At 45.3% G+C, this 24615-nt stretch overlaps 1 protein-coding gene across 2 annotated transcripts in view; it reads left to right on the forward strand.

Annotated features, from left to right (window-relative positions):
- gry (trafficking protein particle complex subunit 11 gry) overlaps window positions 1-24615 on the forward strand; it is a 151932-nt gene that overhangs the window by 104922 nt on the left and 22395 nt on the right. For both annotated transcript variants that reach the window (XR_007597898.3, XM_050172604.3), the window contains exons 20-25: window positions 999-1207; window positions 3436-3611; window positions 5656-5750; window positions 15428-15487; window positions 17399-17524; window positions 18619-18726. Coding sequence is in view for 1 of the 2 variants with exons in the window: in XM_050172604.3 (XP_050028561.2) it covers window positions 999-1207; window positions 3436-3611; window positions 5656-5750; window positions 15428-15487; window positions 17399-17524; window positions 18619-18726 (774 nt within the window). In the remaining variant the exon portion in view is untranslated. The remainder of the gene's footprint in view (window positions 1-998; window positions 1208-3435; window positions 3612-5655; window positions 5751-15427; window positions 15488-17398; window positions 17525-18618; window positions 18727-24615) is intronic.

Genomic DNA, 24615 nt, shown 5'->3' on the forward strand with positions numbered 1-24615 from the left:
GATATTAAATAATTTTCTTTGGTAGTCAGCCTAGTGCTGACGCATTCAGTGCCGAGTTGTCTGAAATCTCGTGAAAGTGATCTTATCCCCGAAATGATAGCTCGAAAATGCCGCCCCAGGTCATAGGCAAGTGTACGTGTGCAGCAATGCGTTGAGAAGCTTCTTTGCAGTTGGTGAAATAAGCTCACTTATTTTCTGAAAAACCTGATCTTTGGAATATTCGACGGTACCCGTTGAGTCTGAATTATCGGTCAGCGACTGCATCAATAAATAAACAAAATAACAATAACCACACAGGAATGTAAGCATTGCAGTGAGGTACAGGAGGATTGTTTCATTGTAGAGTGATGAAATGGTCTAGTTGGTGGTAGCATGCACCACATGTTTGAAATACACATCACACGAAAATGAACACAAACCCTGAAATTTCCTGTGGCATCTATAGTTGGGTATTACATTGTCATCTGCTAGCCTTGTGGACAGCTGTGACAGCATGGCGACAGCTCTGAAAAGGTGTAGGTTCCGAGTTCAGTCCCCTGACCAGGTCTTTTTTTGTTTTGTTGTTGTCACCTTCAAAGGCTCCTTTCCCCAAAAAATTGTGTGGGATCCCTGCACAGCTTTGGGCTGCACTATTGCGGTAGATGAGAGTTCTTTCTCTCAAGAAGCATTTCCAATCTCTAACTTCACAATAAACGGTTCTCTCAGTTCACAGTAAATGGTTGTGTGTATGCTAGTTAGCTCTTGATCATGCATTCGTAGTTGCACTGCACAGTTCTAACAAGACAGGCATGAGGAAAACACCTTTCTTTGTTCTGTCATCTGCAGTACCCATCTAAGATGAAGTCTTTCATTGTGCCCTCATCATAATGCAGCCACCAGTATTTGCAGTCGAACCTGTTGCCTTGTGCTCAGCATGATGCCATAGCCATTGGGCTGCTACAGCGAGTACTGTTGTGATTGGTTGTTCCAGCAGTGTGTGTGTGTGTGTGTGTTGGCAGGTGAGCTCGGTGCACCTGCGGCTGGGTTCTCCTCCTTCGTCCGAATCGTCCACTGGTCTGACGCTAGCCTGGAACTGGGAGGGCACTTCGAGCAGCTCTGGCGGCAGCAGTGCAAGGCCGGGCCTGGCGTGGGACCCAATCCCTCGCAAGCCCTTTGGCCACGGCGAGGAGGTGGCCTTCCACCAGCTGCCACAGATGGCTGCTGCCAGGTGGGGCACAATTAGGTGTTATTGCACTAGGGGAGGAGGAGGGGGAGGGGGGAAGAAATAAGTGACAAGCAATCTATTCAAAACCCAAAGATCTACTTGCCTGAAAGCACGTAGATCGTATTGAATATGCAGTGACAAACTGAACGACGCTGCAACAGGTGTCAATCAAACTTGTATGTGCAATCTCGGGACCGATCACTGATGAGCCACCTGTATGCACACATAATAGCGTCAAGCATTCCGCGGCAGCTTGCAGCCCATTACCACATCAGCTAGCTGCTCACTTTTGTCACGGCCACACTTCCTAGACCATTAAGCCTAATCAGCACTAATTTACAGTGTGTCGGTGGCTTAAACAGTTTAGTGGCGAATAAATGCAGATCTGTTCACAGCAGTCGTGTTACACTTGGAAAGTTAACAAACCGCCTCGCAAACAAAAGCAAATGTACAGGATGGCGACAAGGTTGTCCACTGCCGTCAGCTTTGTGACACTCTGAGTGGCGACCTCTCGTTCCCAATGCTTTTTGTAGGCACACGTTGGTCTCTTTTTGTAGCTTCAAGCTCACTATCACGGCTATATCTGGATTTAAATGGTGGGTGCAAAAGTATAGTGTTACTATAGCACGCTGCATACATTTGAGTGGATGGTGGATGAATGGGGGTGTCACACGAACATGCCGTGACCCTCCAAAATTCACAATCTTTCACAGGTGGCAAATCACACTGAGCCTGACAATGAAATGGTGTCTGCTCTTTACCATTGGCACTGACCGCAGTTGACTCGCACAGTGCCAAAGATGGCAACGTGTGGAGCAGTGATCGAGTTGCATGATGCACAGTCAGCACTTTTATCTGTCGTGCATATTGGCCTTATGATAACCCACCTGCCGCAAGAATGGTGAAGCTCTTGGGTATTTTTGAGGAAAACTGGAAAGGAAAACTTTTCATGCACTAGAAGGTTGCCACAAAACACAGGTTTTTTATTAATCTGAGAGTCCCATGGGCATTTAGTACAGCATAGCACCACTAATTCTTTAAATTCAGGGGGAGAAAAGCACTTAATTCTACTCATCAGACATTGATAAATATACATAATTTCCAGAACTTCGTAAAATAGAACTGAGAGCTGTGATCAGTGCTGGCACACTAACTTGTAGTTTCCTTTAATAAGACTATACCGTATCTTGCTTTCTATGTACTACCCAAGTTACTAATAGCTTGCAAGATTCTTGTTATGCAATGCTAGGAGATTCCCAAGTATGTGCAGCACCGTGTTTTCTTGTCCAAAGTTTGTAAGCATCATATCTTGTGAAACATTTTCTGAGATTTCATATTCGACCAAGGGGTGGAAACCCTCGACCGAGCACAACATCACCGTCTGCACCAGAGACGGTCGCCCCATCCCCAGGGTCGACTCCATCCGAGTCCTGGGAATGATAATCGAGGTGGCCGGGTCAAGCATTCAAATGTTCCACAAGCTGAAAACAAAGATGGACAACGCGATACGACTCGTACGCAGAATGTAACGAAGAAATCACATAAGAAATTGTTATTTGGTACAGTTGTGTTAGGCTTGGTACATTACTCTTATCAGCAAAACAACTTGGAGGCTGTGTTTTGTGCATTACAGGGCAGTATTATTATTGCTGCATTATTTTCTAATGTTAAGTGATTTAAGTATGCGAGTTAAGTTAAGTGAGTTAAGTTAAATACATCACTCAGTACTTGAGCTTCACTCCCAGTTGTCTGCACAATTGGTAGACTCGTGGCATTATATTACCTTCACATAGTCTTTTATGGCACATTCCAGCTCTAGCTGCGTGGACCTTTTGCCCAGAGAAATAAAGGGTTCGCTGCGCTTCGTCTGGCCGCTGCGCTATGCCCAGTCATTCAAGTGACAAACCTACACGAGCATGCTGAAATGTTGTATAAAAAAAGGACATGGATATAAATGACACTACTTCATTGGCCTGGTTGCATTCAAAATTTGTGACAGAGCAGCATATCACAGTGTGGTTCCTTTACCACCATGTTTTGCTTTCGGACAGAGTTCTCACTAAGCCGCCTTTGCGCTTAAAATCCTAAGCTTGACGGCCAACTCCTTAGTGATCACCTTGCACGACTGGGCTTCGGGAGTAGGAAGGCTAGCAGCAAAAGCGACAACGCACTTTTACAAATAACAAAACAGCAACAATGTTTGAGAGGGAACTTTCTGGTGTGGGCCACAGGATTCACCCAAGGCGCCCCCAGGTGTCACTGGTGTTGGACCACAAGCCACCTGTGCTGCTGCATGAGTTCTACCAACTGGCGATCACGATCGTGAGCGAGGAGATTGCACCACTCACTGATGTCTGCCTCAGCATTGGACTGGTTGAAGACCTGGACCCCAAGTACTACACCACCAGTAAGTAGCAGCCTGGCTCTGCAGAGCGTGACGGTTGGCTCAAATCATTGCGCCGTGTCAGACGTCGGATGTGACGTCAAGTGATGTGAAGTTTTGCGTTTATGGGGCTATGACATTAAACTTTCAAGCTTGTATTATGTGTTGCACGTTAAGCCTTACAAGTCCCACCGGAAGCTGGCAAAATTTGAATGCATTCCGTGTTGTAGTAAATTTACATTTTGGATTCTTTTATATCACAGTTTAACCTACAGCAGTCTGGCAACACTGAGTCGTGTCTAAATTAAATTGCATGCCTGGAAACTGTTCACTCAAGAGTAACGGAATATGATCTTAAAGGCCATGCTTTCGTGTACTGCAAGCATTGGAAGCAATTGACAGGAGCTGGAAATACATTAAAGCCACTGTGCATCGTTTCATTTTTTTTAATGTGCGTCTTGGCACTCTGCTCTGCTTTTTACTGCATAAGGAAACTAATTGCGAGCGCTCCTGCTCTGCTGTTGGGCACCAGAGCCTGCAGCAATATGTCCAATATGGTTTCAGATTGTTTTTTAGCAGACAACACAGTATTGGCCCCTCACTTCCCAATGTCACACAGCTTATGGAAAAATGGCAGGCTGTCACTCAGAAGAGCATAGAGGCAGCGATTTCAAATTAATATTTTGAGTTAAGATGTGTACTGAGAGCGCAGTTTTTGTGTGTATAATGGAGATGTGTGAATAGTGAAAGTGAAACTTTCAAATCATATTGAATATGAATATACGAAAAGAACGGGTGTCAAATATCAAATCGAATATTGAATATTTGGAATATCTAAACAAAGGGAAATATAGTGGTTGTATGCACTCTGCCTGCAACAAAAGGCTCATTTGCATTATATTTGATACCACTAATGTCAACAATTGAAAGTCCTTTCAACTGAGAAGCTTGTAAACGAGAAATAAAGGAATAGTGGTTCGTCTGGTATAGCATGACAATGGCAGTAATGAAGCAAAGGAACAGCACGTCACCACATGCACATAGCGGAGTGGGGTGCTCATTGAAGGAGCTAGCCGTCATATTACAGTAATGCACACGGTTTGAAAGGTATTAAAATTTGGGAAATTGGCCAAAAAATTCTTTTGCTAAAATCATAACAAATTCATAGGCAGCTTAGGGGCAGGCATGTTTATTTAATGACTAGAAACTAATGTGCAGAAATGATTTCCACGCATTCGCTAATGAATTGGTTTGCTTATGCAACTACTGTAGCTCTCGTGCAGCAGAATGATTTGGAACTGTCTCCATGTGTATTGATTTTTCTTCCTGCAGACTCTAACAGCTGCTGTTGTCCCTTATGTTATTTGAACTGAGTGAATATTTGACAACTCCGAACATCAAAAAATTAAATTGAATATGACTGGAATAGCCAAGACTATTCCATTCATATTCGAAATTTCTGAACATTCGCACAGCCCTAGTTTATAACCATATTAGGTCCTCTACTCTCAGTTACGATGATAGACCGAGAATAGCCAAACGATCGTGTCATTGCCCCTTTAACATATAAAGTTTGTCAGAATAGCATTTGTGGCATTTCAAAAGCTACAAAAATTGCATGTTGATTGCCTAAGTACAAGATAGTCTTGCTTCCTTGGACCTTGCAGTATTTACGGTGTGCCAAGAGTAGTGAGTGGACCATGAGCTTCCCTTAGCATTAGAAGCAATCATCTACAACTTGTGCAGCAAACAATACTGAATTGACGTGCCTGAAATAATGGACTGAAAATTGTATGCTTTAAAGTGCAGAAGAAGCCAAAGCCCATAAAATCTGGTATAGAGGTTCGAGAGTGAAATTTTTCGAGGACACACAAAATTATTCTTAGTGTCCCTTTAATATTTAAAAAATATGTGTATAATGGAGTGTTCGAAAAAGACTTTTTGGCTGTCCTGTAGTGTCGTGGATGTGTATTGGCTACCACTCTTAAGGTGGCATAAGCTATTAAACTTTGTCTGCTCAAGTTGCTGTTGTCGCCATCCAAGAAGAAAAATCCTTTCTGTGCTGCAGCCCACTTCACGTGTGAGCCAACACCTGTGGTACCCAAGCAGCCAGCCAGCAAGATTCGAGGTTTTCACATTGACAACATTCCTGCAGGAGGTCGGGTGAGTTGCACGGCCTGCTACCCACCCAGGGGAGGGCACTGCGCTGGTGCTGGGGGCAAGCATGCAGCATCCTTGAGATATAAGCACATCTTGGTCTCGAGCCAAGCATTCAGTAGGCTGGCCCAATTGCTGTCTGCTGTTGACAGAGCAGTGATGGTTGTCATCAGGACTGCAACTTTTTTCTGGGTTTTGTACTTCTTCTATAGATGTAATGGTCTAACCATTACACAAGGCCCTAAGGTATACAGAAGCCAAATAAGATGAGCCTAAGTCGGCACAGTTTTCTTTGTACAACCAATGTAAAAAGTATGCAGAATGCAGAATTTGATAAGCTGAGTGCTTTCACACTCTGAGCATGCAACTTGGTATACAGATTTCCAACCTGTACTAGCTTATGTGAACAACATGCTCTTGTACTGCTTTACTGGTTGTGATCACAAACTGCTCAGGAACTTGACGTTTTCTCTGATCCTGCAGTCCATAAATTTAGACACACCAATGCTGCTTTTATAAGGAAATGATGCATAACCAAGTTAGGTAATGTGTCACTATATTTTGTTTGGCTTGTGGGCTTAGTTTCGTACATACAGCGGAACATCGATAAATGGAAACTGCTTAAACGAAACTGCCTCTTAAACGGAATGCCATCCTCATGGTTGGTTGATTTTGTATTCATGCAATTGTGTATAGCTTTGTCTCTCAATAAATGCAACTCCTGATAAACGGAACCAATTCCTCTGGTCCCTTGAGGTTCCACTTAGAGAGTCAACCGTGCATTGTTTTTTTGTGACTGGATATGTAGTAGTGTCCAATTGCAATCTTAAGTTGTTACTTTATATTCTGGTGTACAGGTCACATTGTTTCACTAAATACTAAATATTTGTTGGTGCATCTTATACAACGGTGCGACTTATATGTGCATAATACCGTGTATGCTCGCATGACCTATATGTGCTTTCTTTCTTTTTTGCCAACTACAAGAAACTGTGCGCTGCAGCATTCTGGAAAAAAAAAAGAACCTATCAACAGTGGAGTGACCATTGGTACAGATGTGAGCTCTTAAGGCTCGTCGTGCAGGCAGCACAGTGACATTCGTAGAGTAGCAGCAGTGAAGGCTGCTACTGCTACGTGATATAGTTGCCTCCAAGATTTGAAGTAAAAAAAAAAGAAAAGGCTCACGAAACTTGCACTATAAAATGGTGCCACAATATTTTACTGCTGCATTGTGGTGCCTGAGGTATACCCATTACAAAGGTCGCAGTTTCACCTGAAAGGTGAAGTGTAGATTGTGATAACAAATGAGTAGACAGTTATACAAAGTAAAGATAGTAGTTTTATCAGCTGCATAAGCTCGTAGACATTTCCTTACAAACTAAGTCGACAAGCATGGTGTCACGTGCGCACAGGCAAACACAAGCACATCTCACTCAGTGAGCGTCGACACCTGCTGTCAAAATGTTAGCATGAGCAAAAGCGGCAGCAGCAACGAGCAAATTGCTAAGCAGTGAGAACACAGCGCACCTCCGCTGCTCTCATTGCAGACTGCTTTCAAGCCCCGTGCTCAGCCGCACCATATGCAGCCGTCACCAGTGTAGAATAGCCCCCCCCTTTCCCCAGTGCCTTGCACGCGGTGGAAGACAGCATGCTTCCTCTCTCCACCTTTTTCCCTCGCCCGCTTTCACTCACACCTACAGCATGCAGTGCGCTGCCATGCGGTTGTTGCGCTTGGACTTTATACGGAACATCACACTGATGCTGACAGCAGCAGCAGTGGAAATTGCCCTGGAGTATCCATATAATTGCTTTCGCAATAAAAAGCGCCACTTGGTTATCATCATCTTCACTTGCCCCCATGAAATGTCTCAGTACTTCCGGCTTTCTTTCTTCATTCCGCTTTTTGCAAGCGCATAGTCAAGATGTTTCAAGCATGCTGGGACCTTTCGCATGCTTGTCCCAAGCACGTCAAACTGTAGAGACAATGCCAGTGATGTTCCTACAACATCACATAGAAGTTATCCAGTTATCCAAAGACCAGTGACAATTACCCTGCAATGTTACCGGTTGAAGTGGCAGAAGTTTTTGATAGTGCATTGGAGGACGAGCCCTTCTGTGGCTTCAAGTAAGGTGCAATAAATATTGGTCTGCTGTGCCTAAGAGCAGTGTTGATTGAAGATTTCTTTCTGCTAGGATTTATGGCTCATAAAAATTTTGTTTACGCAAATATTGTGCCCCGAGATTCTGTGAGATTCCAGAACGTGAGATTCCGGAACTACATGGTCAGAACCGTTTAGAAATCATTCTATATTGAGTTACTGATCGCGATCAGCAATACACATCTATCGCAGATAAATCAAGGAAGTCTTTAGACGCATAAGATTTCCAAAATGGGCTGCAGTAACTTTCGAAGCGCGCTGCCAAGGCGTGCCTACTTAGATGCCTCTCTTTTGTGGTCGAAGCGAGTGCATCGTGCACGTTATTATTATTTTTATTATTATTTTAAATGCGAGTAGCATTATGGGCTCTGTGTCGCAGAAAATCCGGTGTCGGAGTCTTCTGATTCGTTCATGAGCAAAAGTTTCCACATATATACCGTACTTACTCGTATAATGATAGCACTTTTTTGTCAAAAAAATTTACGCAAATTCAGGGTTGCGATCATTACGTGGGTTAAATTTCCCATGAAAAGAAACATTTTCTTTTTTCGTCCTGCATTTGCTGCGGGATGACAAGCAGGTAGGTGGCTGCTGCTGTCAGTGCGGGACACCAAAACAAAAATGGCAGCCGGCGGAGCAAGCCGAACGCACCGAAAGCGATTATTTTTCTTCTAGTGAGACATTCCGCGCATTGAAACGGTTTCTTCCAATATCAGTAATGAATAATATCATTAATATCGGCAAGTTTGCGACAATAACATAGCCATGTACACTTTGAGGGGACAGAAACAGAGATGGGCACGCTTAGCTGCCAGTGACCTAGAAACACATGGCGGGCACGCTGCGGAAACTGCGGCATTTGTCTTCACTGCTATCCTAATACAGCACGTTTCTGCTAAGGGTGGGCGAATATCTTAGCAGCATTACAAGCGTTGGCGTATTAATAGGGTACACTTTTAACGTATCGGTGTAAACGAGGCCACTATCGTTGCCGCTCGTGATTTGTTGCGTGCCCACGAGTGCAGTCAAGAAGAATTCAAAGGCGCCCTTTATGTTGTTGTTGTTGACAAAAACCATTATGAAGCCTACAAATGATAAAGCCGAGGCAAGTTTGGTTGTAGCTATTTTTTTTTTCATGGAAGTGCGGAAAGTGATGAGAGGAATGAAATGGTGCATCTGCTTAAGAATGCTGAGTGCGTGCAAACCGCTTGGTATGTTTTCAAGAGTTGTTCGCATAGCATTCGACAGATGGTAAGCACGATCATCATTAGCTAGACTTGGCACACGACATATCACTGCGACAAGTTCAGGGTGCGATCATTACGCAAGTGCGATCATTATGCGAGTAAATACGGTATACGTATATGTATATGACAGTGTAGCCTATCCATTGTCGATGACTCGGCCTTCGACGCAGCACGAGATGGAAGTACCGGTGTCTCGTCGCCTTTCGATGAGAGAAGCAACCAGTTCCACCATTATTTTGCCCCTTTCTCATTTTAAGTGCTGTCAGATGTCGTCGAAATGCCTTGTTGTCCTAGCCGAGTTCACGGCCGCCTGCATACGTGAGATTCCGGAACTACAGGGTCAGAACCGTTTAGAAATCATTCTATATTGAGTTACCGATCGTGATCAGCAATACACATCTATCGCAGATAAATCAGCGAAGTTTTTAGGCATGCAAAAGTTTTGAAATGGGCTGCAGTAACTTCCAAAGTGCACTACCGAGGCGTGCCTACTGAGATGACCCCCTTTTGTGGTAGAAGCGAGTGCATCTTGCAAGTCATTATTTTTGTTATCATTTTAAACGTGAGTAGTGTTATGGGCTCTGTGTCGCAGAAAATCCGCTGTCGGAGTCTTCTGATTTGTTCGTGAGCGAAAGTTTCCACATACATATACGTATGTGTATATGAAAGTGCAGCTTATCCATTCTCGACGGCTCGTCCTTCGACGCAGCACAATATGGAAGTGCTGAACTGAGGTGAGGGAAGCGACCAGTTCCACCATTATTTTGCCCCTTCTCGTTTTAAGTGCTTTCACAGGTTGTCGAAGCACCTGGTTTACCTAGCTGAGTTCACGGCCACCTGCGTATGTAAGATTCCGGAACTATGAGGTCAGAACCGTTTAGAAATCATTCTATATTGAGTTACCTATCCTGATCAGCAAAACACATCTATCGCGGATAAATCAAGGAAGTTTTTAGGCATGTAAGATTTACGAAATTGACTGAAACTCTCCGCCATAAGACAGCCTCACAGCCTGCAGGAATATCTGACTGAACTAGCTTGTATGCTCGGTTGTCTTTGTCAGAAGTTCGAATCCTCGAGGGTATTTCTTTTTAACAGTTTTAACAGTTCCATATATTCTATCTTATCTCTTGAGTTGGACACTTTCATTCTGTGTCATTTCTTTATTATGTCCTTTGTTACTTGGGAGAGCTTGCCTACTGGTTGCCTTGGTGCCTTGCCTCCCACTCCAGTTGCTGCCTCTGAAGCCAGTCTAGTAACGGTATCATTCATTACCTCTATGTCATTTTCATCTCTCTGTTCTAAGGCTGCATATTTGTTGATAAGTACCAGCCTGAATTTGTCTCCTTTTACCCTTACTGCCTCTAGGTTGACCTGTTTCTTTATGACCAATTTTACTCTTTCTCTCTTCAAATTGCGGTGAATCCTAGCCCTCACTAATCTATGATAACTGCACTTTACCCTACTTATCACTTCTACATCCTGCACTATGCTGAGATCAGCAGAAAGCATGAAATCAATTTCATTTCTTGTTTCACCATTAGGGCTTTTCCAGGTCCACTTTCGGTTGCTACGCTTCCTGAAAAAGGTATCCATTATTCTCAGCTTCTTCCTTTCTGTGAATTCTACCAGCACCTCACCCCTAGCATTTCTGGAATCGACGCCATATTGCCAATTACCTGTTCACCCGCCTGCTTTTTCCCCACTTTTGCATTGAAGTCACCCATTACTACTGTATACCGAGTTTCCACTTTTCTCATCACTAATTCAACATCTTCATAAAACTCATCTACTTCCTCATCATCGTGACTGGATGTTAGAGTGTAGGCTTGTACTACCTTTAATCTATACCTCTTATTAAGTTTGATTACGACTACTGCTACCCTCTCATTAGTGCTGCAGAATTCGTCAATGTTGCTCGCTATGTCCTTATGTATTAAGAATCCTACTCCGTATAGCTTCTTATTAGGGAGACCTCTATAGCAGAGGACATGGCTGTTATTCAGCAACGTATAAGCCTCGCCATTTCTAATCTCACTAAGGCTGACGATATCCCAAATAATGTCTGATAGTTCCTCAAACAGTCCTGCTAAGCTAGCCTCACTCGACAGAGTTCGGGCGTTAAAGGTTGACAGGGTCAGCTTTCATTGGCGGCCTGTCCAGACCCAGAGATTCTTATCACCCTCTGCTGTGTTACAGGTCTGACCACCACCTTGGTCAGGTGCTCCGCAGCTGCTGGGGACTGAGGGCCATGGTTTAGTTGTTGGAGTCATTTGGGAGGGGGTAATAGTTAAAGTAAACGCTCATTCATTTGAATTTCACGAGGACGCTCACTGAATTTGAGTTAAACTAAATTGAGGCTATGGTTTAGTTGTTGGAGTCATTTGGGAGGGGGTAATATTTAACCCTTTCGCTGTCGGACCTTTCTGGCCGTGACGCACCCCCAGTGTCGGCTTGGTTTCAGGGAACGAGCATAACAGGGAATGTACATAGCAATTTATTTTTGATTATGATTGGTATACAAATAACATAGTCAATGCAATATGCACATTTCAGTGTTCTGCAGCTGTTGTTAGTAAACATCATCATCATCATCAGCCTGACTATAAAATTCGTTCAACATCCGAATCTGACGATGCGGAACCCTCTTCCTCGCATGCGACTCTGTCCGAGTCCGAATCCGAGCTCGGCTCGTATTCTGAATCGGAATTGAGCCACCGCTCCAATGAGCAGACGAAGGCCCCGCGCGCTGAGCCATCCGAAAGTAACCGCGCGCAGGAAGGATGCGCTTTCAGTCGCCCGCACAACGGAGAGAAATGGGACGTTGCGTGATCAAGAAGACAGAGGGAGATGGAAAAAGGCTAAACAAAGTTCGAAGGGCTTTACGTTTACTGCTGCGAGTCGGAAGCGAGGGTGCGGCGAGAGAGCGAAAGCAGCAATCGAGTCACTCTTTTCGGAGAGGCAACGGCACGTGCGCCTGAACTTGACACGCGGTAGCAGGAACACCAACAGAAGAAAAATAAAAACCTTCAAACCAGCGGAGATGGCAGAACAACCTTTGAACCCATAACCACACGCGCACGACGCATGATCCAGCGAACGCGGAGCCACCGCGCCACTCAGCAAAGAGAAAGTGGGGAGTGGCAGTCGCACCGTACTCTTCAATACATGGATTAACACAGGTCGAGGCGAATATACGAACTTGTAGAAAGAGTCAACAGATGGCGTGGCCAATCCAGGAGCGCCAGCTTTGCACTCAGGGGCGAAATTTTGAACGCGCGATAGAGAACGTACCGGTACGTCAGTGACACTGTGGGAGGGAAGCGCGATGATGTACCGGTACGTCCATGACAGCGAAAGGGTTAAAGTAAAAGCTCATTCATTTGAATTTCACGAGGACGCTCACTGAATTTGAATTAAATTCCAACTAATGAAAGCGATAAGCCAAAGGCTTCATATGATGATGAAAGGAGTGGGAGCACCTCTGGAACCATCACCTTTAATTTACTAAAGAAATCCGTGATCGTTTTTAGACTTTTTTTTTCTCTGAAAATGATTGCTAAGCTTATCTTCGAGAGCTCGAATGTGTCAGAAAGGAGCTTTCTCATCCTCTTCAAAACTGAAGAACAGCCATGGGTGATTCAGTTCTTGCATCACCTGTGACAACAAAGGCCGCTCCTGTGCTTCATATGCCTCATCTGCATCATTCTTGTCATCTTCCACTGCGTGGTCATCACTGACTGGTTGGGCGATGGTGTAATCCTCTATGAAGGCACGGCAGACCATGGTGCAGCTGTTGATGTCGTTTGCGTGGTCAAGTTCAAGCTGTTGTACAGACCTGAAGTCTGTCCATGAATGATATTTCTGGCGACGTGCTTGCGCATTGTTGCACATGAACAGGAACGTGATTGTTCTTGTCAGGTCCACTAGCCTCCGCTATTTGCCACGCGACAAACGGTGGCATGCATACAGTATAGGTCTGGTTGCCGCGACATAAACATCCCACAACACGCACAATGGCGCTCTGACACTATAAAGATGATAAGAAATAGCGCAGCCTATCTGCTTGTCTTGTTGTCTGGTTGCCCAACAGGCCATATCAGCTGCATGCTCCACTGTTGACGCTAATGCATCTAGCCATTTGCAAAAATAAACGTAAGAGCATGGCAGCCATGACGTGATTCCGGCCTCCCTAAATTTTTTTCTGATATCTGCGGTCTACAAAAATCGTAGCCTTTGAGATCTGAGGGAGCTGTCGCTGGGGCGTATATCAACCACGATGGTGATAAGCACATCGCGCCACCTGCTGCTGAGCTGGGATAGGGATCACCAGCGCGAGCCAAGAGCAGGCCACGGCAGTGGGCAGTTTGAATTCTCCATGGCAGACCCAATTTGCATGCAAATTAACGAGCTTTTAGAGGGCAGCTCCTAGGTGCTTGTTGGCGCAGCGAGCGTCAGCGTCCTCGGCACAACGAAGGATGAAAGAGAAAATGCAGAGCGCAGTGTGGGATGAAAGATAGTGATGCCAAATAGAGTGCGAGGAGGAAAGTGGAGGAGGAGGGTATGGCAAAGGCATGAGAAGAAAAGTGTAGTACTGCGCAAGACAGGCTTTGTGGCGACGATGGCTACGAGATGGCACCAGAGTAGCATTTTTCGTCCGTTCACCAATGACGCCACCAATACCCTATATGGAAACGAAGCGCTGCATGAGCGGAGGTCTGTCTGTGGCGCCTGCTGTGAATCGCGCTCACACGTCACCCACGCGCTGCCTCTCGTGATCTTCCCGTTATCCTGGCAGTTGCACCACACTTCGCTCCGTTTGCAGTGTGCCACATGGGACAGATTGTCTGCGCCAGTCACTATATTACAAAATGAAACACATATAGAGCTGCGCTCAAATTTCGCATTTAGGAGTATCGTAATCGTTGGTGAACTTCTTTAGTACAAGGAGTACTATAAAGCTTGGTCAGGCTGTGCCAGTTTGAATTATTCATAGTTTTGAATTAATGAGACGTGAATTAGCAAACCTTTACTGTAGATTAATCCCTGCTGCGTAATAACTACACTAGCAACATACATGTAATTTAATGAAAGAAGTTTGTATCTCTTGCGTTTTTCTAGGCATCAGTATCTGCCTTATTATGCATCTCACCTCACTAAATGATGAACCTCTTATATCTCTTGATTTTTCTTTAGAAAAAGTACTAAGTTCTGTGCGGCATTACCCATTTGTCAGGCCTTGTATGGCAGCCTGGCCTCATTGCCAAAAGCTTGCGTCTTGCATTAAATTAGGTCACGCATGCAAAAACTTCCTTTGCGAGTGCATGTTCACATTCCATTTCTTTATTTGCCTGTGTTTTGCCATGCGTCATAATGTGGGAATGAAATTATTGTAAGCATGGAGGCTAGTTTCATGAGATACTGCAACAGCGACTTATAAAATGGTTTGTCCAGGAGCCATCACCGAGTCACCTGTCATCTTCCATTGCATTTATTGACAGCTAGTACTCGATGACGTATACCGCAACCACAGTCCATATAACAGAAGAGCTGTTCGAAACATCTTGCATCAGTCTTCTGTGTTGCTGAATTATTTGGAGGTCATTGGGGAGCAGCTGGTTGGCCACGGGAACTGAATTAATGAAGAGGAATGCCGACATCTTAACAGCATCACCAAATGAACGCAGCATCATGAGAAAGTCGCAAAGCTTTTGCATAAACATTACAGCTATTTTGATGTCACACATCATTGCAGGTTTTGATGCCATTGTAACACGAGAGGAGAGAACCAGTGGTCTATTATTGCGGCAGAGGGACGGGTAGTGCGATCGAGGAGGACAAAGGATTCGGAGGGGATGATGAGACAAGGTAACGCAGGACATGGGCAATTGGCGATTACAGAGAAAGGCCTTTTGTGTTGCAGTGGACGTAAAATAGGCTGATGATGGCAATGCCAGTGAGTCACTGCACTGCAGTCATGCTGGCTCTTGACAGTACATGCCGGTGGGGCGATCATTGGTTGTCTTAGTAGCACCACAATGTGCCACATGCATCATGGCAAACACAAAGATCAAAAGTATGCATGACTCGTACTAGAATGGCAACGTGATCATGCAAGAGCAAATGGACAGCATGTGACAGTTGGTTTCATGCTGTCATAGTCAATGCAGCTTGGGAATGTGATAGCCATTGTACTGCAACATAGTGGTATGTGAGCCTGTGCTCTAGCTGTTTGCTCCATGTCCTAATGCACTTGTGCTCTTTTTTGCCCCAACAGAAAAAGCAGACTGTCCTGCTGAGGAACTCAGAAGTTGGCACACGGAGGGTTTTTGTCAAGGTGAGATGGTCGCAGTAGCCTCACAACAAGTTATATATTGTTAACCCTTTCAGTGTCTGGTTTTTTGGAGGTGACGCAACCCCCAGCGGAGGGTTTTTCGCAAATATTATTAAATGAACATGATTTATTTCTGGTTGTGCAGAAATGAAAAAACAAAACAATGAAAAACAACACAAATAATAGGAAATGCTTTCTTGGTATGGGCCTCACATTTTTATCTGACAAAAGGAATGTCAAGAGGAATATTGCGGGACAGAAATGTGGAAATGTACTGGTACATCAGTGAACCTGGAACAGTTAAAAGCTTTTCATAAGATGAGCTCCTTCAAAAAAGCTTACTGCCTGGTTTAAGATCATTTGAGGACTTTGGATAAGAATGTTGCTGCAGGAGCAGTAAAGTTTAACACTGCCATTAGTGAATCTTAAGATATGCAAATGATCCCTACAAAGGAACGAAACATTTGGTGGAGTTCACTCTAAAAAAAATGTTTGCAGCTTTGAGGATTTAAATTTGCCCAGCAGCAGTAATTGTAATCAGTCTTGTGCATTCCCTCTATTTAATGATCTGGACTGGGGAATTTCCTGTCAGGAAGGCAATGACATGCTGACACATGCACGGTGTCCCTGGCAGGAAAGCACCGAGTGCACAGAGTTGCATGTAAATTTGATGGCGATTACTCTTGACTTGCAAGTTTTCTCACAAAAGGGTGTACAGTTTTTAAAGACTGCACTTGATAGGACTTCACATTTTGTTGAACTCAAGTATGTGGATTTCAAGTGATTTCCAAGATAATTTGATAAATCTATATTTTGATATACATTAATGTCCTGATTAAGTTTATTTTGTTTTATTTATTTATGCATACTGCAACCCCAAAAGGGTTATTGCAGGAGTGGGGTACAAAACCAAAGGTGCCACGCACACAGGAAAGCACTAGTGCTAGAAATATGTTTTAAAAAATGGTCTCAGTACATACGTATATGTATATAAACATAGTACATGTATATAATACATGGTCCTAGAAATCACGGGTATGCCCTAGGAATCTCCTTAACAAAATTATCAAGTGTCAATTTTCGTATGTTAGGGGGAAGCTGGTTCCACATTTCAATGGATCTGGGAAAAAAAACTATTTGAATTTATCAGTCCGGGCACACAGGGGTGTTATATTTAGAGGGTGAAAATTCGGTGTGTTAGACGCTTTAGCAAACTCAATGTATTCCAAAGATGAGCAACATTCAGAGTTAACAGTGGTGTAGAACAGTTTAAGGCTTTCTATACGACGCCGCTCTACTAGCGAAGAGAAGTTCAAGGAGGGAAGGTTAGAAGAGGGGGAAAAGTCCTTGTCGTAACGCCGGTATATAGATTGAATTGCTTTGTTTTTTGGACGGATTTGAGTTTTTTTATGCAAGATTTTAGATATGGATTCAAAATGGCCCACCCATAATCCAAGATGGGCCGCACTAGGGTTTTATAAGTGAGCAATTTCGTTTTTATAGGGGCTGAACGCAGAGAACGCTTTAGGTAACCTAGACGTGCTAGAGCTTTAGAACAAGTTGCTTCAATATGTTTGGACCATTTGAATGTCTTCACAGCAAAATGCATGAACTTATCACTGTATGGGTCACCCCTTTACAGTTATTGCGCCCTCTACAGCCCTTGGTGATGCTTTGAGCAGTGAAGATAATTTTTATTGCTTGTAAAGTGTAGACCATTGTTTGGGGGTCCTGAGCTAGCAGGCTCATTATCCTGGCTCACGGGATAACATTCGGGCACAGAGGGACATACTGCTTTCGCACAAAGAAGCCTCGAAGAGCAGGGCTGCTAGCAGGAAGCTGGAAGGGCCAAATCTGCACGCACTGTCCTAAGCAGGCAGGCAAGTGCCACAAACGGCTGCCTTGTCAGCGCAGGTCGAGTACAAGACCGAGGTGGAGGTGGACAGTCGTGTGCTGTGCTGCAGCTGCTGCCGCGAGATCTTCCTCGACCTGGAGTGCATCGAGCCGTTGAGCTTCTCTGCCAGGCTGCTCAACCTCAAGGTGAGCCTAAGGCAGTTGAAAATTGTCTTTATTTTTATCGTACGGTGAAAACGTGCAAGTCTGCAGACTAAAAGCTTTAAAACTGTAGCTTGAGCATACTTGAGGCCTAACGTAAGTAAATGTCACATGTCAGAGAAACAAAAGATGCAGCCAACAGTCAAAGTGAAGCAATGCTATAACACATTCATATAAAATTACCGTCCAATTAGCAGTCACATAACATTCAGTTATATAGGTTTGAAATGGTTGAACACATGAAAACAGTATCAGAAAATCGAAGATTTGCTGCACATAAAATGAAATTAATAAAAACACATCCCACGTGCACAACCTGCACAAACAGGAAGGTCTGTTTGCAGAGTATTGCTTAAACTCTCATTTGCAGGTATGCACTACTGACACCTTGGACAGGCTTCTCTTTGCTATAATCCTTTAAGGGCGGGTCAAAGATTGCAAAGGCTTGCAAAAATATAAAACTTGCTTCATTGTACATATGTAACTTTTGTAACTTGCATTTTGCAATAAAGAAATGTAGCAATTGCATCTCACATAAATGTAAAAGAAAGCTTTGGCTCAACGGCAGCGCTATTGCGGGAGAGAACCTTAGGGCAGTTTTCAAGGTCAAGTTTAGCACACACAACAATAGAAAGGAGTGCATCAGGCCATTGCGCACTGATGGCAAGAAATTTTCCTTGCACTACTGGTAGCGTTATGGAAAAGCACAGAGTAGTTGATGAGCTCACGTTGTTTCCAGTATAGGCACTCAAACCTCTTTTAGATGGGCTGAGCATGTCTTCTGTACACAAAGTGTCAGGACGACACCATTGTATCAGCTTGAGGTAATTAGGTAAGTTATATGTCTTCAAATGTTGAGACTTGTACTCGTGACTTGCATACTTTCATTGTGCATTAAGCACAATGTAAGTGGGCAAACCATGCGAGTGAGTCATTATGCATTGCATAATGCAGTCTAGTGCAACGCATATTTGCAGTATTCTCAATGTCTAATGCAATGCATGAGGCATTTGATTATGCATTAAGAATGCCTAAAATATAGAATCACTTCCTTGTCCCATGTTTCCATGTGGTGCCAGTTTGAGCCCGTGGAGGTGGTGCGAGCGGAGGAGCAATTCGTGGTGCAGGTGGACATGGAGTCATGCTGCCCACTGCCCCTGGAACTCATCTCGGGTGCAGTCAAGCTGGTGAGCACGCTTTGAAAAAGTGTGTATAGCTGCACAGCTTGGTGGCCTAATGCGTCGTCTTCAAGCAGTAATCCATCAGTGCAGCAAAGCTGCTTTCTCTCTTGAGAGAGAGAGAGAGAGAGCAAATGATAAATGAAAGGCAGGGAGGTTAACCAGGACTGAGTCTGGTTGGCTTCAGTAGCATTCCTAAGAGAGAGTGACATACATGTAGTGCCAAATTATTTACATACAGAGAGGTCTAGCCTTTTCTTTCCTTATTATTATTATTATTATTATTATTTGTAATGTTTTATTGGCAGCTCCCTGTTTTTGAGGTTGTTCAAGTCTGATAATGTATTTGCATGTATATTTGGCTTTGATGTTGTCTCATGCTTTTAATGTGGCTTACTGAAACTGCAAAACCTCAACTTCTTTTTTTTTTCTTGTTTAAAGGGAAGCATTTATTCTTGAGGTGTGTGAATACTCAAATATTAAATTTCGTATCGAATAGCAAAGTCCAAATAATTCGATTTTCGAAATATCGGTACCTTCGGTGAATGACTTGGCTGTAGTTGATGCCTTGACAGGCACAACGTTCCACAGCGTGCAATCTCTATGCGTGCAAGGTTCGACCAGGTCAATGATACCGATAAAAACGATTAACGCTACTCGAAGAGAGGGAACAACAAAAGCAGCGCGTATGCTAAGCACAGAGGCACTTGTGAAGATCAGGCTGATTAGCCACCGGAAGGCACACTAGTCGCATTGAATACGTAAGTTCAGTGTTCTCGCACACAGATTCGAGCACACAGACCAACTTGTCATGTCTGCCCACGGTAGTTGCCGGCTGGTCAACCGTGGACCCGAATGCTGCTTCAGCGGCTGTCAACCAAACCAATATGCGTGATTTAACAACCAATCACTGATGAGACATCTGTAGGAACATAATAGCAACAAGCTTTCTGTGACAGTTTGCAGCCGATTATCACATCGGCTGGCGGCGAATTTTCATCACGGCCACACCATTGGCCACACTGTCCAGTTCACTGGGCCTAACCGGCGGTGTGCGATTACCGAAACAGATCTAGTCACAGCGGTTAGTTTTAATCACAGCGGGTAGTCACAGAAAGCCGACAAACTGCCTCCCCAGCGTAAGTGAGTGCATGGCATGACCGTTGCATATTCACGGCCACCATCTTTGCAAAATACGATAAGGTGACTCCCCGTTCCGAATGCCATTTGTAAGCATGCAACAGTCTCTTTTCATAGCTTCCAGCGACTCGTCAAAACGCTAGCTTTGGATTTATATGGTGGGCTCGAAAATATCATGGGACAGCACCCTGACCCCCGGCTGCAGATGCATTTACACAGATGGCATATGAACATGGACGAAAAGAAATTACAAAATTACGGAACCACTTATCTCACAATGACTGTCAATGGTAATGCAAATAGCAGTCGAGCAATGTAGCGATAGACTGTAACGCTGAAGTCCCATTTATTTAACAAGTGTAGTGGCAATTCTGAGAATTCCGCTGCTTCGGCTATGTACAGGATACCCAGATATCGTCCGACTTTGCTAACGCCCCTGCTATGCCACTCACTTGCCCAGGTCACCCATGAGCATGGAGGCATGATGACGACTGTGTGACGCTGACGCAGTGAGGGTTGAATGAGGAAGAAGGAATGTTATTGATATAACGGCAAAGGCCTATACAGACGATGGCGTGATGACAATGACATGTCGATTCTTAAATTATGACAATGGTGAAATGAAAACAATGTGATGACAATGACATGAGGACAGTTAGATGACAGCGATAGTGTGGTGACAACTGTATGACAGCAACCAGATGTAGAAGTGAGAATGGCGACGATCGCACGTCCAAGACAGCGTGGTGATGACAGTATGACAACAGATGCAGAATAGTATCTGCGTGACGACGACGCAATGACAACGGCATAGTCACAATTTAATGGCGACAACATGCAAAAGGATGGATGGTTAGGCAAGTTGTTACGGTAACATATTACAGTGAAACCTCGTTAACCCTTTCGCTGTCACGGACGTACCGGTACGTCATCGTGCTTCCCCCCCACAGTGTCACTGACGTACCGGTACGTTCTCTATCGTGCGTTCAAAATTTCGCGCCTGAGGGCAAAGCTGGCGCTCCTGAATTGGCCACGCCGTCTGTTGACTCTTTCTACAATTTCGTATATTCTCCCCGACCTGTGTTAACCCATGTATTGAAGAGTACGGTGCGACTGCCACTCCCCACTTTCTCTTTGCTGAGTGGCGCGGTGGCTCCGCGTTTGCTGGATCATGCTTTGCGCGCGTGTGGTTATAGGTTCAAGGGTTGTTCTGCCATCTCCGCTGGTTTGAAGATTTTTATTTTTCTTCTGTTGGTGTGTCTGCTACGGCGTGTCAAGTTCAGGCGCACATGCCGTTGCCTCTCCGAAAAGAGTGACTCGATTGCTGCTTTCGCTCTCTCGCCGCACCCTCGCTTCCGACTTGCAGCAGTAACGTAAAGCCCTTCGAACTTTGTTTAGCCTTTTTCCATCTCCCTCTGTCTTCTTGATCATGCAACGTCCCATTTCTCTCCGTTGTGCGGGCGACTGAAAGCGCATCCTCCCTGCGCGCGGTTACTTTCGGATGGCTGAGCGCGCGGGACCTTCGTCTGCTCATTGGAGCGGTGGCTCAATTCCGATTTAGAATACGAGCCGAGCTCGGATTCGGACTCGGACAGAGTCGCATGCGAGGAAGAGGGTTGCGCATCGTCAGATTCGGATGTTGAACGGATTTTATAGTCAGGCTGATGATGATGATGATGTTTACTAACAGCAGCTGCAGAACACTGAAATGTGCATATAGCATTGACTATGTTATTTGTATACCAATCATAATCAAAAATAAATTGCTGTGTTCATTCCCTGTTATGCTCGTTCCCTGAAACCAAGCCGACACTGGGGGTGCGTCACGGCCAGAAAGGTCCGACAGCGAAAGGGTTAAACCGTAGTTGGCCAGAGCTTGCAAAAAGTGTGTACTAAACGGTAGTACTGCTTAACCAAAATAGCATGAGATCGCCCACTTACCTGTGAAAAATGGAAGAGAGAGTGTGATGAAAGGGGAGAAAACATGCTGTATTTATTTACTTCACGCGACAGCAGCCTCAAACTTACTGAAGCTGTGAGCCAGCTTTTCAACCAGCCCCCTCTTCTTGGCTAACACTCGCATTGCAGATTCCTCATTAGTGTTGCATATTCTCCGTGCGCAGGTGCAGCAGCATTGCAGAAGTCGCGGGGCACCTTTTCATTGTGGGGTGCTGTTCTCGTCGCGACGATTGCATTCGTGAGGCTGACGTAACACAGCATCTGCCACTGTCGGGCCTGAATCGACCGTGCTGTCACTTTCTGTGTCGTCCTCATCGCTGTCGCTAGTCAACACTTCGGCAACGACACAGGCAACGATGGCAAAAAGTCGAACCTCGTAGCCGACATCTCTTTGCAGTTGGAGCAGCGCTGCCGAGCAACTTCTTCACATTCCAAATGCCACACACCGTAGTCAACAGTAGACCCATGTCGCGTGCCAGCGCCGACTTCTTCATGTGATGTTCGACAGCACGAACAATGTCTTATTTTTCTATTCTATGCTGAGCACCCGGCGTCTTTTTTATCCCAGCTTCAGCGTGGCACGATTCCTCGCTTACACAACGTCACAACGCTCACTGGTATGGCGCCGAAATTATGTTGATGTGGCCTCCAAACGCACAGGGCGCTTGGAAACATTGTCCAGATCTCTGAGGCTTGTTGTTCTGCCGGGCCACCCAATGGAGACGAAGCACCGCCATGCTTGCGCGACGAAAAGTGGTGCAGTTTATGCGGATACAAAACACATTATGTTCAACGGCCGCCAAGTCGGGGATTTGACTTTACTACTTTTAAAACGAAACTACTGTTTAAGTGGGTATAGTTTAACGAGGTTTTACTGTATTAGTTTGTAGTGCGAAGTGTCGTCGACAAAGTGACGCTGTGTTTTTCTTGTGTTTGTCTGCGTCACTTTGCGCTACGAACCAATAAGACGGCAGCATGATTATGATAGAATGATGAACAAGAAATGACGTCTACGCATTGACGAAGATGGTGTGATGACGACGGCATGGCGACAATGAGATCACAGTGAAACCTCGTTAAACCGTAGTTGACCGGAGCTCGGAAAAAGTACGTACTAAACGGTAGTACTGCTTGACCGGAATAGCATGAGATCGCCCACTTACCTGTCAAAAACGGAACTCGGAGAGAGTGCGATGAAAGGGGAAAAAAACATGCAGTATTTATTCACTTCATGCCACAAAAGTGTTATTTTCGTTTGATGCCGCGGCAGCCTAGCAGCAACGACGGCAGCCTCAAACTTACTGAAGCTGCAAGCCAGCTTTTCAGCCAGCCCCTTCTTCTCTGCAAGCACTCGTATGGCAGACTCGTCGTTGGTGTTATGCAATCTCCGTGCATGCGCGCGGTAGCGCTGCAGAAGTCGCAGGGCGCCGTTTTCATTGCGGGGCGCTGTTCTCGTTGCGACGATTGCATTTGTGAGGCTCACGTAACGCGTAGCTTCTGCCACTGTCGGGCCGTGTCGGACCGTGTTTTCGCTTTCTGTGTCGTCCTCATCACTGTCGCTAGTCAACAGTTCGGCAACGACACAGGCAACGATGGCAAAAAGTCGAACCTCGTAGCCGCCATCTCTTCGCGGTCGCAGCAGTGCTGCCGAGCAACTTCTTTGCATTCCAAATGCCACACCCCGTAGTCAACAGCAGATCCCTGTTGCGTGTGTGGGGTTCTCAACCGTGCTCTTGGGACAAAGGAACGACAACACAGCAGTGCAAACAATCACGAGGGTATTTATTGCACCTTTCATAGATCAGTGCCTGCTCGCTGAGTTGCTATCCACAAAACATGCTGATGGGTGCGCGACAAATCTAAGAAGTCCGACTCACTGTGACCGGATAACGAGCGAATATGTTCACCCCATGCCGGATCCCATCGCCTGGTTGTTCGCGCGTACAGTCACGCGAACGGTGGCGCGTTCGAACGAGGCCTCATGAGATGGTCTCACAGACCATGGATCGGCGCACGCGCGGAACGTCCGCGCCACTTGACGAGCCACTTGAAGCGCCTTGTCCTTTCCGCGCCGAACTAACCCCGCCGGTAGGCAGCGTTAGCAGTGCAACACTCGCGCCATCTCTCGTACTGCGCCTCAACCAGACCAACTGCCGCGGGCATCACGCAGGCCACGCGGCGAAGCCGGATTGCAGGAGATGGGAGCTATGCGGGAAAACAGCATATCAGGACGCGTGAGAGTTGCGCAGCCCCACACGTGCCAGCGCCGACTTCTTAGTGTCGCGTTCAATAACACGAACATGGCACGAACAATGTCTCATTTTTCTACTATGCTGAGCACCTGCCGTCCTTTTTATCCGAGCTTCGGCATGACACGAGTCCTTGGTTGCACGACGCCACAACGCTCTCTGGCACGGCGCTGAAATGATGTTGATGTTGATGTGGCTTCACGCACGAACGCACAGGGCGCTTGGAGGCTGTCGTTCTGATCTCTGAGGCTTGTTGTTCTGCCGGGCTGCCCGATGGAGACGACGCACCGCCGTGTTTGCACGACGAAAAGGGGTAATGCTACGTTTTAACTGATGCATATGCAATAAGCTGGTACGGTTTATGCGGATACAAAACATGTTGTGTTCAATAGCCGCTGAGTTGGGGATTTGACTTTACTACTTTCAAACGAAACTACTGTTTAAGCGGGTATGGTTTAACGAGGTTTTACTGTATCTTCTATTTGAATGCATGGTACCTTCTTGCAATGAATCTAGCACCCTCTCACTTCACTTCTTTATTTTATTTTTT

This window comes from Dermacentor andersoni, chromosome 3 (genome assembly GCF_023375885.2).
Source record: "Dermacentor andersoni chromosome 3, qqDerAnde1_hic_scaffold, whole genome shotgun sequence".
Lineage (NCBI taxonomy): Eukaryota > Metazoa > Arthropoda > Arachnida > Ixodida > Ixodidae > Dermacentor > Dermacentor andersoni.